This window comes from Cydia amplana, chromosome 20, assembly GCF_948474715.1.
Source record: "Cydia amplana chromosome 20, ilCydAmpl1.1, whole genome shotgun sequence".
NCBI lineage: Eukaryota > Metazoa > Arthropoda > Insecta > Lepidoptera > Tortricidae > Cydia > Cydia amplana.
The window spans coordinates 9095678-9112565 of NC_086088.1; the positions used below are offsets into that span (position 1 = coordinate 9095678).

General features: G+C 39.0%; 1 protein-coding gene across 3 annotated transcripts; it reads left to right on the forward strand.

The window, feature by feature from the left end:
* Positions 1 to 2792: 2792 nt before the first annotated feature.
* LOC134657387 (uncharacterized) lies at positions 2793 to 13725 on the forward strand. Of its 3 annotated transcripts, none has more exons than XM_063512933.1 (7): positions 2793 to 2896; positions 4982 to 5170; positions 8155 to 8278; positions 9166 to 9356; positions 9687 to 11126; positions 11798 to 11899; positions 13575 to 13725. In XM_063512933.1, the coding sequence occupies exons 2-7, from the start codon at positions 4988 to 4990 to the stop codon at positions 13704 to 13706; spliced, it is 2172 nt and encodes a 723-aa protein (XP_063369003.1). In that variant the 5' UTR covers positions 2793 to 2896; positions 4982 to 4987; the 3' UTR covers positions 13707 to 13725. The 3 variants fall into 3 exon arrangements, with proteins under 3 accessions (XP_063369003.1, XP_063369001.1, XP_063369002.1); XM_063512931.1 differs by having other exon boundaries at positions 2799 to 2817; XM_063512932.1 differs by lacking the exon at positions 2793 to 2896 and adding an exon at positions 3002 to 3031.
* The last annotated feature ends 3163 nt before the right edge of the window (positions 13726 to 16888 follow it).

A 16888-nucleotide genomic window follows, 5' to 3' on the forward strand; every position in this document is an offset into this window, starting at 1 on the left:
GGACCCCAGTACACAATGGGCATGAATCTATACTTGGTCAACCAGATCTTGACAGTAGAAAAAAGCGGCAAATTTGAAAAATGTAGGCGCGAAGGGATATCGTCCCATAGAAAATTTGAATTTCGCGCCTTTTTTACTGACAAGATTTGGTTGACCAGCTATAGTATTAAACTGGATTGGGCATGAGTGGCGGGGATAACTGACAGAATGGGATAGTCTAATGTATCTTTCAGTAGGAGTAGCAGCGAAAGCGCTATTATTGTTTGTCCTTGTCACAGTCTCACTTTTTTTTATTCCCCACCATAAATTATAATAGTATGATGATTGGTCGAATTTATTTGTTGCCCACCATAACAAATAAATTCGACCAATCAGCGTCGCATTGCGTATTATGTTTTGTCCCTCACGGAGGCACGCGTAGACCACTTCTATAGGATGCTACCTTCTATGACAATGGGCCATCGCCGGCCACTCCAAGGGACGCATTTATGCGTTAGAGAGAGCAAGTGATATTGCTATCTCATTCTACCGCATGGCTGCGTCCCTTGGAGTGGCCGGCGATGGCCCATTGTGTACTGGGGCCTTAACATATATTAGAGTCTGTTATCAGATTAAATTATCTTTCCTTTTCTCAAAAATGGACGGCAAAGTCGACGTTGCTGGTTAAAAAATTGGTCGCGAAGTGCGTAGTTTATGGTCAGTCAAAAAATTAAAAAGTTAAAAACATTGCAGTCTCGATTTCGGGACTGCAATGTTGCATACAAATTCCATTATTTAACGAGTCCCAAACTTTTTAAAATTTGAAATGAAATGGAATGAAAAAAAAAATTAAATGAAGGCATAGGTCCAATTAACAGCCAAGCACATGATCAGCACTTATTATTATAATGTTGGTAGAGTCAGACCAAGAAAAGTCTGCAGCGGATTTGATAGCCCACGCAGTGCACGTGTCATTTTAAACGTCAAACTTCTATGAAATTATGACGTATAAATAACACTTGCACTGCGTGGGCTATCAAAATCGCTGCAGACTTTTCTTGGTCTAACTCTACCGCGACTATTTAGGTGTCTCAAAACGGTTGGCGTACTTTCAGCAGAAAAATATATTTTTTTTTTAAGGCGGCAAAGGAAATATTTTCAATGGTTTTATTTTTTTCAGACCGTTGCTCCGGTAAATAATTTCTATTTCTTGACCATTTTTGAGAAAAGCACTATATACTAAAGTCCGTCAACCAAATCTTGTCAGTAGTAAAAGGCGGCAAATTTGAAAAATCGCGGGTTAGCAACACTGTGTTCGAATAATTCCAAAATGCGTGTCATCTGTGTTTTATCTGTGGAATGTGGATCGTGAAATTCGTGAACGACAGCCGTCACCTTATTTGTTTTCATTTGGTTTTCATTCTGAATCGTTTCTGTTTCAAGAGATATTTCTGCTGTCACCATTAAATACCAATACATTAAATGAGAATAAGCAAAGCTAAGGGGCCTACAATGTACAATCATGCTCGTTGATGGTAAACATTACTAAAAATTGAGGTTATGACAAGTACATGGAAGAACTCTTTCGAACTTTTAAGATTATGTTCAGTTTTTTTGTTTTAGGGTTAAAAGGCATAAATAAAATTAAAACGTATCCTAAGCCTAAATCTATCCAACAAGACCATAAATTGTGTCCTGGAAACCGTCCATAGGCCCACATGTCTAATATTTTCAGCAATCAGTTGTGACTATTTACAAAGATGCAATAGAATACTACAGAGTATTATGCTTGGTTGAAGTGACCCGGTAACATTGGTAACTTCATTATATTTTTTCAAATAATGACCTGAATTATAGTGTAAGCTAAAGTGACCCTTATCTTATTTACCTTTAAATTAAATAAACACCCAAATATCAGTTGTTTTATTTTCAATATGTAATCCTATTTTACAATATAATTATACCAATCAAAAAAATTACACAGGTATGTCATATTCATCCAGAAGAGTACACTAATTTACATTAACAAGTGGCATATTATATTGTAAATAACAAATATATGCACTATCTAATTATCTGCATTTTGATATGATTTTATTTTAGTAAACTTAGAAGACATAGATAGGGAACAAAGAGAATATAAGCACTACGATAGGGAGTTGTTTTTGATATCTTCAAATTTGTTCATCATTTTGATTAACATTGTTTTAACATCGCTTTTAAATTGTCCGTCCGTTTCAAATTTTTTCAATAAACCGCGAGTGACAATTTGAATTGACGTACGCAGGGCGCGCTCAGCGGAAAAAAAAATTCTTTTGGTTCGACGTACATTGCTGCTTTTCTTAGCGCAATACTGCTCTTTGAGTGTTGCCCTACTTTAGTTTGCTTTACATTGCTACTGACAAGATTTGGTTGACGGACATGACTCGGCTGGAAGGCTACTATGCTGGCTTCGGATTCAATTAAACGGACTCCCAAGGTCGTCCGTTTAAAACGAATCCTCAGCCAGCAAGTAGCTACTTCCGAACCTCGACAATAATGTACTATTATTTGCCAAGTTTTATAAAGTTAGTATTTAAAGAACAAGGCTTGGAATAAAAGAACTGTGATAAATGGTAGAATGGTACGGACAATTCTACTATAATAGTAACTGGCAACTTGATAAAACTGTCATTTCTGTCTTCTGTCATTGCCATTTTTCAAAATTACCCTTGTTGTTTCAAAATAAATACGTTGTATAAAAAGCTTGTTAATCTTGTTATGTGAACTGTGTCTTAGAATTAATAAAAGTACTAAATAGTAGGCATCTTCTTCAAGGGTGACCGTTTTAAAATTAATGTTTGTCTAAGGAAAAAACGTAAGCAAGGGGATTTCTGTACGCGCAATTGTCGCCCAATGAAAAAATACAAATTCATTCGTAAGTACGTGTATAAAATCAAATGATTCATGGCTTAGGGGCTTAGTTTGCTCAGAAACCCCGTAGTGCCACACGCGTAGCAAATATTGATAAATTACAGTACAACTGCTTTTGTCGGGTTTGCTGGTCAATGAAGTAAGTAGATCATTATTTCTCATTTAAGAATACATACGCTTTTCTACTCTAGACAATATGTTTTGCCCAAGAAAACGAAAAATTGAATTATATTTTTTACATTGGTAGGTATACCTCGGCTTGCATTTCAAATCCCAGAGGCATGCTCACCTACACCCACCTTTTCCCAGTGGTAAAAGGTGGGAAAAAAATCCCAGTAGTTACCACTGGTAACAACTTGGTGGTAACTAGTGGGAATAACCCAAATTACAGATAAAAGAGCTTAAATTCTATTCTGCTATTTAGCTATTCTGGGGAAGTTTATTATTTAAATTAACCCCGTACTGCAAGTAAAACTAATTCAGTAATTTTGAACTTTAATAGCTGTCAATAGAGTTGAATATTATATCCGCCATAATTGGCTTCGTATGCGGTAAAGGGTTAAAAACAAGTAGAAATAATTACCTGTATATTTCTAGTGTAGTATGTAAGTACAATTAACCTAGTTATAAGTAGCTGAGTAACAAATGTGGACTGTATATTGTCTGAATAAAGAAAATTATTATTATTATTAAATTGCATTCCAAAATTATCAACATCCCTCACTTGCTCCTTAACTAAAAATAGATATCAGTGGCGGCGCATCAAACATATCCATAGGCAAGCCTAATTTGGCTTACATATTTCCTTTACAACTCTGCTTCAACGTCCAAAAGCAGGCAAGCCGGTGGGAGTCGGCTTTTATGGATGCACCGCCACTGATAGATATTCCCTAAAATATGTAGGAAAACCTATGAAGGTAAATCTTAAATATTGAGATTACATAGGTACTGTAATTACTTTTATATAATATAGTATTTTCATCACAATAGTGAGGTAAAAATTGGCTTGACTTGACAGGAAAGTTTGTATGCTTCTTAGTGTAAGGCCTGAGTGGACGCTCGAGTTGGGCGTGCAGCGGAGCGGGGCTTGCGGTGTGCATGTTAAACAAATGCAAGCATATAGAAGCAGCCTTAGTACACGCTGCTCACATCACTCACTCGTGAGCCCGACGCCACGCTGCATGCCCCGCCGAACGCTCTGCTTCGAGCGTTCACTCAGGCCTTACACTTATGCTTTGCGTCCCTAGTAACACTTGAAACTGTACCCTAATAACCCCCATTGAGTATGTTGCCTACTTAAGAAGTAGGTAGGTATGAGTATATATGAGTAAGCTGAGTAGCTTTCAATATAAGTTCAAACTGTATCACATTGCAGCCACAATTAATTACAAATTAAAACAAAATTTCCTAAAACAGTGTGGTTTAGGCTAATAGCATAGCTTGCTCAATATCCTGTTGAACCATAGCTCTTAATCCAAAGAACTAAAGTCTATATTTGAATGAACTTATTACATTGTTGATATGAGCTCAAATACAAACTGTTGAGTCAGTAGTCAGTAAAGGACTTTGTTTTGGCTGAGTGGGTGCTTATCAAGACTCATTACTTAATGTGTTATTAAATATCTTTAGTTATACATACTACTTGTTCATGTTGACACCATGAAGGTTAGTTTAGTTTATAATAGAGATGTGTTGTCACCTAATCCTGTTTTAAATTTGTTATGTTATATTATGTTTCTATAAATTCAAAGTGTATTGTCACCAAATAGTTTTGTGTCAGCCATTAATGTTTGGAACATTTTTATTTCTTTATGTATCATCTAATTTAAATAATAACAATGTCTTCAAATATTATTGGTTTATTTCTATGTTGAAATGAAAATCCCAATTTTTGTAGAAAAGGTAAAATAGAAAAATATCAGTGCCTTGAATTTGGAGAGAGACTGAGATACCAGACCGCCTAGCACCATATAGCTAGCGCGACTTCAAATATGGAGTCGCGCGCGACAGCACTAGTCAGTGAGTAGTGCTAGGTGGTATGGTAGGGTATTACTAACTTTAACTGTCCTTATTGTTTTTAAATCAACAGGTGAACATGTCTTCAGTATTCAGTAAAAACTCGATACTGACGGGATGTGTGGATTACTTCTGCTTGGCCTGCGAGTCCCAGCTCCGGGGTGACGAGGATGCCATCCAGCACATCGGCAAACCCATACACAAGAAGAACCTGGACGCCACCAGCTTTCTGGACAAGCATAAGGATGACCGTGTTAGGAAGGTATGTTTCTACCAGGGATGTTGCGAACATCCGCATCCGCATCCGCAACCGCGGAACTTCCGCATTATTTTCGACATCCGCATCTGCATCCGCATCCGCATAAAATCGATGCGGAGCTTATGCGGATGCGGATGTCGAACAAGTTGGTACAGGAACGTCTTAGCGGCGGCGTAAGTGCTGGGTAATTTCGTCATTACCTATAACGAAATCGTCTAGATCCAGAAAAGTCGGCCAAGTTACTGTTTATTAAATATAACGCACCTATATTCTTGCTCAAATACTAAACGTTTCGTTTTTTTTTAATAAAAAAATACTCAAAATTTAATATTTGACGTTTTCTAAGTACCTAATCTTGACATCCGCATCCGCATCCGCGGATGTTAGCCTTTAAATATCCGCATCCGCATCCGCGGATGTCAAAAAATCTACATCCGCAACATGCCTGGTTTCTACATGTCTACATTATTATTCTTGTTGTTAGGGGCTATATGAGGCTCCATAGCCTACGAGTATGCATCACTGCGACCATTACTGATCTATTGCACAGTATAATAAAGAGTACTAGCATACAGTATGGACGCTCCCTGCCTCGTTGAAAGTGCCGCCCACCGAGACCACTGAGACCCGCTCTCGGTTACCTCAGTTACCCTACAATGTCTTATCTCACTCACACAAGCATGGTACGCGTTCACCTACACGAGCTTAGGCTGTGTGCGTAGGAACGCGTTTGTTTCATACATTTGATCGCCAGTGTCCGAGGTGTGTCTATTGTAATGTAAATTAGTATAGTTTCAGGCCTTTTTTTAATCCCTACATATGTAATAGTTATAATGACTATGTATTAACAGTATAAGTGTTTTGGCATATCTAGAGCTGTAAACTTATACCTGTATTTATTTAAAGAATAAAGAATAAAGTAATCGCCACCTACTACAACTCTCGATCCAAGCCTGCAACTTCAAACAGCTGCAGGATCTTTTTGATCTCGAGAGACTTTAATTCCATGTTTCTACATGTCTACTTCGTTTATGTTAAAATTATTCTAGGCCTACTAGTAAAGATTGCATGATACATTTGATGGGGGCAAAGCATAGTTATGAAGGTGTAAATATCCTTAGGCTAATAATTATGATGATGATGATTCTTAAATAATGTTACAGAAAACTCTCAAACTTTAAATTGAAAACCATATAAAGCAGAGCTCTGAAATGCATTGCATTTGTAATGCATTGTAGCCGTTATTTATACGTTTTTAGGGTTCCGTACCCAAAGGGTAAAAACGGGACCTTATTACTAATTTTTGTCGCTCTGTGTCGGAAACGGCCTACAGTTAACGCATTGATTATAATAACAAATGTCCTCGTTGTTTGACACATTAGGTACTTAGATAAATAAAAATGATAAGATAATATATGTCCGGAACTGATACAAATAATTAATGTAAACAATACTATCTTACTATAAATGTAAGTCACAAAAGGCGGACTTAAATGCCATGTGGGGTTCTCTACCTATATATAGGGACCTTGGCTGTTACAGTATTTATGGTCTGATGCCTATTTTTTCATGGTCTCAATCTATTCTGTTTTTATCATATCGCCTCATTTAATCATATGTATAAATGAGGCGAACTTCATTTATGCAATAAAAACAACTGTTGCCAGATATGTTCGTTTCTTCGTAGAATGAATGAATGAATGAATCAAATCTTTATAATAAAGAATAATAAAGGGTATTGTATAATAAAGGGCCTTCCACTGTGGCTTCATATTGTGACTCATGTTTGTATACCTACTTCCGAATATATTCGTCACATTTAATATATATTATGACACCGTAAGATTGTGAACCCGTTAGTTTATAATCTAACGTAGGTTTAGGTTAGGTTAGATTGTAATCTCCCTACCGTCAGTTTATAATGTAACTAGCGAGATTATAATATGACGAGTGTTTACAATTTTACGGTGACATATATAAACAGGATGAAATCCTCCTCCTCCCTATATCCTATGGCACCCCAGAGGTGCAAAGAGCCTTTACAAGCTCGCGCCACGCCTTCATCTTCAGCGACCTTTCTGGCCTCGCTCCAGCCGGGTTAGCACATGATTGGCGCGACAGTATCTCGTGGCGAGATAAACGACCCGTCCCTCTTTTATTAACATAGTTAGAAAAAGACGGGCAGTCTGTCTCGCCGCGAGATACTGTCGCGCCAATCATGTGCTAGGGGTGCTGCTCAACCCGACCGCTCGTAGCTCATTTGTGACTGACCGTGGCCAAGAGTGTACACTGTACAGGGCGCCCGCCCACGGTTTCTTCTGTCGGGCGGCAGGCGTGGCTCACTCCGCGATTTCGTCGCGTCGCAACAAGTACCTAAAAGTACATCCGTCCCATACCAATTTTGGTGGTTAGCCATAAGCGGTCATATCTTTCCTAATCGTAACATACGCGTTTTGTTAGAGTTCGACTCTTCTGTACCTAGGGGCTATTCATAAATTACGACATCTGGACATGGGATGATGGAATCATGTCGTAGGAGGAAACGGGGTCATTTGAAGCACGATTTTTGGACGATATTAGGGGGTCGGGGTCAAAAATCGTCAAAAATAGATGACGTAATTTATGAACAGCCCCCTAGTACTATTATAAATAAAATAAATAAATAAATATTCGGGGACATCTTACACAGATCAACCTAGCCCCAAACTAAGCAAAGCTTGTACTATGGGTGCTAGGCGACGATATACATACTTATATAGATAAATACATACTTATATACATAGAAAACATCCATGACTCCGGAACAAATATTAGTGTTCATCACACAAATAAATGCCCTTACCGGGATTCGAACCCAGGACCATCGGCTTAGCAGGCAGGGTCACTACCCACTAGGCCAGACCGGCCGGTCAAATTATTTATTCTGTGCCGGCGGTTCTGTTTGAGGATGAAATAAGGGCATAAATATATGAAATAAATTGCTTCAGGTCAAGAAAGGCTACTACTGCGAGTACTGCAACGTGTTCCTGCGAACTGCGGCCAAAGTAGGCCCCCATGTGGCGGAACCCGCGCACCGCGAAAACAAGGTCGCGCGACCGTTCAGGAGAGAGGGTAAGCAATGTATCAGAGTAAACTAGTGGCCAGAGCCACTAGTACTACCTAGTAGCACTCCCTATTCGCGGAGTCTACAGGTCACAGATGACCTGTAGACTCCGCGAATAGGGAGTGCTCCCGGTACTGGTTTTCTATACAAATACAGTACCGGAACCGGAATTACCGGTTCTCGCCAAAACAAACTACAACACAAACTCAGTACCGGGAGCATTCCTTATTCGCATACCGCCGTATTGAAAAATTCCAAACTCTATTTCCACAAAAAACGAATCTAAGTAGTCGATCATTTATCTGGGGGTTTACAGAAAAAGTGTAACATTTACTTTTTTACGAAAAACTAACATTTTTAGGGCCATTTTGACTCAGAATCACGAGGAATATTGATCAAAAGAAAGAAAAAAGATGTCCCAATTTTTCATACAAATTTTGGCAGTCCGTTTTGTTACGGTTCATACAAAATGTATGAGAAAATGAGTCAAAAAACTGACAATACACTTTTTGTCAGTTTGTAGAAACAACCCAAAAAAATAATGAAAAAAAAGTAAATGCTACACTTTTTTCTAAAAAATGCGTATTAAATTACATGACCATCCCACACCGTGCCGCTTCAAATATATGAGAGGTTTTCTATAAAAACAACAATAAACAAATTAAATATTATAAGACATTAAGTGTAAGGCCTGAGTGGACGCTCGGAGCGGAGCGTTCGGCGGGGCGTGCAGCGTGGCTGTGGGCTCACGCGTGATGTGAGCAGCGTGCACTAAGGCCGCTCCTATACGTGCGCATTTGTTTAACATGCACGCCGCATGCGCCCCGCTGCACGCCCAACTCGAGCGTCCACTCAGGCCTTACACTAAGTCCCAAGTAATAACGTTGTGTTAAAGGCAACGGCGTGCTAGCGTTCGACAGCGTGTTCATAACCGAAAACGCGTGGCACGGCCTCATCGACGACACGTGTGCGGTCTGCGACGCGGAGTTCGACAACGCACAGATACACAGGACCGACACCTGGCACTCTCTCAATCTGGTGTTAATTGAGATTGAGATCGGCGATGGCAATAATGTGTATAGAAAGGTAACGTTATAGCGAACTTTCGTCACAATTAACATTAACATCATCATCATTGCACAGATTTACTGAAGCCAAAAGCGATCATCATGCATTACTTTTTCTTTTGGATTAGTCATCACTTTTTCACTGATTGGTTTGTGTTATATTACCATCACTCACCCATTAAGTCTCTGTTAAAATCCGTTTCTACCTTAAGAATTAAACCGGTTTCCTAATTACCGGTATTTAAACTGCCACTTATTAACCGTTAACCGGTTTTCAGTGCGGTATTATCATATACGTACGACGTACGTATCCGCCTAGTTATATACATTTTATAAATATTGTTTTTAGGTTGACGAGTCCACATTCCAATGCCTGACGTGCAACTTGGTTTGCGCCCAAAACACAATGGCGGAGCATTTCGAAGACGCCGAACACAAGAAACTGTACGAACAGTGCTGTGTATCTGCCAAAACAAAAAACAACGAGAAACAAAACGGTATAGAAACGGCAAAAAATGAAGCGTCGATTAAATCCTCGGAAGAAGATGTAAAGGAAGAAAAAGCACAAAAGACAGCTGAAAAAGAAACAGCAAAGGATGATAAACCTAGCAAATCACCTGAAAGTCCAACGAAAAAGTCAAGGAAATCGCCTGAAAAAGAATCTAAACAGGAAACAAAGAAAACAGAAGTAGAAAAGAAGCCCGAAGCAAAAGCACCCGAAAAGAAGGAAATAAAGACTGCAGAAGTTGCAAAGAAGGAAGATAAAAAACTAGGCAAAGGAGGCAAGGATGCGCTTGGCAAAACCGATAGAGACATCGTCAAAGGCCTAGGAGCCGTGAACTATATCACCAGAGATGTCTGCGGGAAGCAATGGTGCATCCTCTGCGACTGGGCCATGGACGACAGCGCTGTCAAAAGTCACATCGAAAGCAGACATCACCAAACCTTACTCAAGATGCACAAAGAAAGACAAGATAAGAACCAAAACGGTGAACTCGATAATGGCGAAGACCTGAATGAAAACATGAGCAGAATCTCTGATTCCGCGAGTGAGTTTCAGAAGAACGATATCAAGTTGGATTTGATCGCTGGTGGTGCGTACTGTAGGAAATGCTCGAAGAGTATTGACTTCGATTATGACGTGATTAAGGATCATATTGAAGAGCATAAAAACAAAGCGGCCAAAGAAGTAAAAGAGGTGAAACCATTCCCAACTGGAAGTGAAACGAAATCTTCAACGAACCTCTTCACGGCCCCCGTTCACAAGAACGACCCTAAACCGAAACAGGAAAAAAGAGAATCGCGAGCATCGTCAGTAGCTTCCAATCGGGAAGAAGACGAAGTTGACGCATTCGCAAAACAGCACAACTTGACACACAACACTGGCAACAGCAATGTATTCTGCCGCCTCTGCGTGACCAAAATACCGGCTTCAATGAAAAACATGAGAGAGCACGTGAACGGAACAGGGCACAAGAGTAAAATCGCCAGAACGACCGTCAAATCAACAGTCAACGCGCCCACTATGACGGCTTCGCATGTCTTCGTGGACAGCGTGATAACTGTTGAGAACATGTTCTCCAAGGACATTGTGATAAATGAGAAGTATGTGGTGAATATACTGAGTTTTATGATGATCACGAAAAACGGCGCGAAGCTGAGGTGTCAGGCTTGTGAGGTGAATTTGGCCATGTCGGACATAGACAGGCATAAGAACACGCCGAAACACGAGAGGACTATGAACGAGGCTATGGTCGCTTCGTCTGAGGATTCCGAATTCATTAGAGAGGTATTTCTTAAATCCTTTTTAGGGTTCCGTACCCAAAGGGTAAAAACGGGACCCTATTACTAAGACTCCGCTGTCCGTTCGTCCGTCCGTCCGTCCGTCTGTCACCAGGCTGTATCTCACGAACCGTGATAGCTAGACAGTTGAAAATTTCACAGATGATGTATTTCTGTTGCCGCTATAACAACAAATACTAAAAACAGAATAAAATAAAGATTTAAGTGGGGCTCCCATACAACAAACGTGATTTTTGACCGAAGTTAAGCAACGTCGGGCGGGGTCAGTACTTGGATGGGTGACCGTTTTTTTGCTTGTTTTGCTCTATTTTTTGTTGATGGTGCGGAACCCTCCGTGCGCGAGTCCGACTCGCACTTGGCCGGTTTTTTCATTTGACTTAGTAAATGTGATTTCATACTGATTAATTTCAAATACACCACCACACTTTATAATCTTTTCAATGAATATTAACCGGTTATTTTAACCGGTTAAAACATCGTTTACTCAGGTCAATTTTCTTATGCTACAAGTCAATAAACCATAAAATAAAATTAGTATGGTTCCAGCAAATACTTTACAGAAAAATATAGAGATTTTTTAGCGCATACAATATTTTAATCACTTGTTTTCTCATGGCTGCTTCGTTAAGGTATTTTTAACCGGTTTTAATGTTACAGATCCGTGAGAACCTGTTCCACTGCGGTTACTGCAACCAGCTGGAAGCCACGTGGGCCACCATGAACACTCACCTCAAGAGCACAGCGCACCGTGAAGCTAAGGTTCCTATTCCAGATTTATCTATTTTACCTGACCCTGATTTACGACTGTGTAGTGCGAGAAACAACAACAACAAAGGCCCTTACTCGATGTCCATTCGAATATATAACCAGGTCCCCCAGTACATAAAAAATGAAAATAAATATGATAACTTTGTAAATAAGCTCAAGACTTACCTTTTAACCGAATGCTCATACACTCTGCAAGAGTTTATGGACAATTAATTAGTTTAATTTCCCTTATATACCTATGTATAATATTATTACGTTGCCACGCCCTTGTAGGCTCCATGCTGTACCTAATCTAAGTTAACACCTGTAATACCATGGATTGCGATTAAATGATTATGATTATGATTATGAAACTCTATATTAATATGTCTAAGGGTGTGTTGCGTCTCACATTTTGCTTAATGAGAGAGTGAGACGCAATGACATATACCACCTTAAACTTTTGAATGGCGTTTCGAAAATGACCCAAAATTTTGAATTGGAATCAACTGGTGTCCAATAAAAACAGAAATAAAAGAAAAATATGGAGAGGCTAACAGCCTATGTTTCTCTCTTATCGTATGGCATCTGGAAAAGTCCATACAATTTCACCGACTATACGGAACCGGTGCTTAACTTAACACGATTAGTGCTTGAAAATGTGAATTTAGATTCTCTGAATAATCCCGTGAGCCGTGAGTGACCATACTCTGGCAATAAGCCGGCTTATCCCGGGTTGCGCCATTCCACTAACCCGGGGTTAACCGGTTAAACCTGAAGGTACCATGGTTACCAGTACAATTTGTCACTAGGTTAACGGTTTAACCGCTTAATCCCGCGTTAGTGGGATGGTGCTAGTGGGCCTTAGTTACTAACTTCTACTGTAGAAAAAGGCAGCAAATTTGAAAATGTAGGCGCAATACAAACTTCGCGCCTTTTCTACTGACAAAAGTATAAAACAGTTATTTTCACACCACCTATTCGGAAATGAGCTTTTTATTCCCTGTTAGGAGGGATCAAAGTAACACTTTTCTGTTCTAGCACACTATTGTTACATTTTTTTGCACATTATTTTTTTAGCTTAAATAATCTGTTTAAGCATCAGATTGTGTCAACACTAAGATTTTTTTATTTTCCTCATAGTTGATGTGAAAAGCAGTATGTGTCACACGGTATCAAAATGATTTCGTCTTGGGCGTTAACACTTAAATCCCTCATTACGCTCAGGATTCTACTTTAGAATCCATCACTTCATTCAGGATTCAATGTACGCCCTTGACGGAAATATATCATTTTGATCCCTTGTATAGTTTGTAGCTTTCTAGTAGAGCCCGAAGGCTTATCCTATTGTCTATTGTTCAGTAAAACCGCACGTGCTACTTACCTGCAAAAAAGGGTCCTAATTATTCTATTTGGCACCTGAGCGCGGGCTAGTCCAACGCTCAAAAAACCAGTGTAGGTGCGCTCTCCGATAACGCGCATTTGTTACGCATCTCGATGACACATTTTAGACTGGTTCTGTAGCGTTCGACTCGCCGGCACTCAGTAACCGAAGTACCGATTTTTTATGCAGGTGGTTGTGGCACGTGGCACGAGCGGTTTTACTTAACAATAGACAATAGGATTAGCCTTCGGGCTCTATTAGAAAGCTACAAACTATAACACAAACCACTATTTTGTTTTCCAGACGTCTGCGTCGTGGCGCCTGCACGAGTACGTGCCGATGATCGCGCAGCACAAGATGCGCCAGCGCATGCAACTCGACCTCTTCACCAGGATGCTCATGGGACAGATGTTCGGAGACGACTCGGACGACTAAACACGTCATACTGTTAGGGACACCCCACACTGTTAGCGTCTCCCGGGGCCAGTTTTTCAAAACCTTGTAACTTGTAATACAAGTGGAAGTCCCTTTCTAACAAAAGCTGTCAAAAAGCGTTGGCGTCTAGTCAACTCTATGGCTGCTGCTCGACGCAACGTTCGCGCAATAGGGTATTATACATATACGTACTGCATTTAAAATAAATTATTTCACACCATGCATGAAATAAAGCACCAGATAATTATAAGAAAAACATAGATAGCAGTTATTTTTAAACACACGTTCTATCATAGAGAAAAAAAATACATAGAGTGCTCACTCCATACATTAGTTTTAGTACCGAAAAGACTATTAGCATCTAGCATCGAGTAGCGGAACTATCAGTACTGCTACATCTATTGTCAAGTAGCAGTACTGATAGTTCCGCTACTCGATGCTAGATGTAGATACTGAAATTAATAGTCTGAACTGATGTATGGAGTGAGCACTCTTGTCTTACTTATTTCTCTATGGTTCTATTTAATAAAACTGATATAAATATAAAAAGTAGGCGAGTTGACCGTGACGTCACGATGTAATGTTTAATATAAATTCCATATTAGCAAATCGTTTTGACAGTTCTAAAAAAGAAACTGATTTGACTATAGTTTGTTTTTTTTAGCATTAGAAAAAAAGGTAAACAACCTTGATGTGTCTTTTAAATGAAATACACGTTTTAAAAATAAGTCACGGCAAATATGTAACAATTATTAATCTAATACGATCATTTATATTCTTCAGCTTTCATAAACAATAGTTACGGATTTTCAAAAAGCGTTTTTTAATTAAAAGACATGTCAAGATCGGTTACCTTCTTTCTAATGCTAAAAAAAACGAACTATAATAATAGGAGAATACCCTAATTGCGCAGTGACGTGATTTTCCATAGCGCTGACTAGACGCCGACATTCAAAAGATGCTAGTGTGGGGTGACTCTTAAATACTGATTATGATCGATGAAGTTCCTCTCTAAAGCTACATATAGAGAATCCGGTATGTTTAACCAAAAAACCCATTTATTCATTAACCGGTTAAACCTGTAGATTTCGTCATTTTTATTGGCAAAAGAAATACAGATAATCGGAGACGACTAGAGATCGAAACCGTATGTTTTTATTTGAAATATCCGTTAATCAATTAACCGGTTAAGACACGTGTTACTTGGAACCATAATTTGAATAGAAGTTTTCACATTTACCGGTTGCCGAAATATTTCCGGTTTTTGTTGATTTAACGGTTAATGAATATAATTAATCCATTTTATAGACTGTATTATATGCCATTCTTAAACCGGTTCCAAATTACGTAATCGTAACGTACCAACTGTAAGATTTAAAACCGGTATTTTTTTAATGATTCAACTGATTAACGTTAAGTGTAGTATTATAGATTTAGGTATTCTAAGTTTTGTTACGTATCTTAAGCGGTTAAAATGAACACTAGCTTTTTAAGTACCTAAACGAGATCTAAAAACGGACTATTGAAAGTTTTTCAATGGCGACGAAGTGATATATGGCTACTCAAATCCATAATGATGTATAGTCGCCGTCAGATATATCGGAGCGGCCAAGGTGCTCACAATATCTGAACACGCACTCTAACGCCCTGACAATAGAGGCGTGTTCAGATATTTGTGAGCGCCTTAGCCGCTCCGATATACCTGATGACGACTGTACATCATGGTGCTTGCACGTGCGATTTAATGTTATTAATAATTGCCATCTAAATTTACGTTGTATAATTATTAAAGTGATTTTTGATTTGATCATTATTTGCCTATAGTTAGTAAGTTCCACCTAATATCGTTATGTAATCGTTTGTAATGTCCAGGTATCGGATTTTTGGGGACAATATTAAATGACAAGGAGTTCTTATGTCGATAAACTCAATCATTCTATTAGGTATCCTGTCGTTTAATTTCGCCCCCAAAAATCCGATGTCACTACTAATGTCGTAGCTTAAGCATAATATTTAAGTTTTTTTTCTCAAAAATGGACGGCAAAGTCGACGTTGCCGGTTAAAAAATAGGTCGCGAAGTGCGTAGTTTATGGTCATTCAAAAAATTAAAAACATTGCAGTCTCGATTTCGGGACTGCAATGTCGCATACAAATTCCATTATTTAACGAGTTCCAAACTTTTTAAAACTTCAAATGGCCATATCAAATGAAGGCATAGGTCCCTTAAACAGCCAAACAGATGATCAGCACTTATTATTATAAAGCCTATAACAGACTATCGCACCGCACCGCGACCTTGGAGCGTCGCACCCATAAGTGAGAGCGAGAAACAGATATCTCTTTCTCGCTCTCACTTATGGGTGCGACGCTCCAAGGTCGCGGTGCGGTGCGATAGTTTGTTACAGGCTTAATGTTGGTACCGCGACTATTTAGGTGTCTCAAATAGGTTGGCGTATTTTCAGCAGAAAAATACACTTCTTTTTTTTTAAGGCGGCAAGCTAATTTTTTTAATGGTTGTTTTTTTTCTGTGAAAATTAATGGAAAATTAGAACGTTGCTTCTGTAAGTTCTGTAAAATATTTCTATTTCTTGCACCATTTTTGAGAAAAGCACTATATATGACTCGGCTGGAAGGCTACTTGCTGGCTTCGGATTCAATTAAACGGACTCCCAAGGTCGTCCGTTTAAAACGAATCCTCAGCCTGCAAGTAGCTACTTCCGAACCTCGACAATAATGTACTATTCCATGTCTAGAATTGCCTTTTTAAAATATGATAAGCAAATTCTTCGTTGTCTTCATCCTATTACCTATATAAAATGTTGAATACTAGCTTCATGATTTGTGAATTCCAAATACTATGATAATCATCTGGTCAATTTCTTGTGATAAAATAGTTACTTTTACCAAAATAAAAATTATTCATCGTACTTTTGGATTGTTTTTATTATTTATAAAGTATACTGAAATGACGGTTTTATAGTCTTATTTACTAGAGTCGGGCTAAGATAACTGAACCGTATTTCATAACACAGTGTGGATATGTCATCATAAGCGTCAAATGTCCATGAAACTGATGATTTTTGTGTTCATTATTTAAGTCCATTTTTCGCGCTGGTGGCCTAGCGGTAAGAGCGTGCGACTTGCAATCCGGAGGTCTCGGGTTCGAACCCCGGCTCGTACCA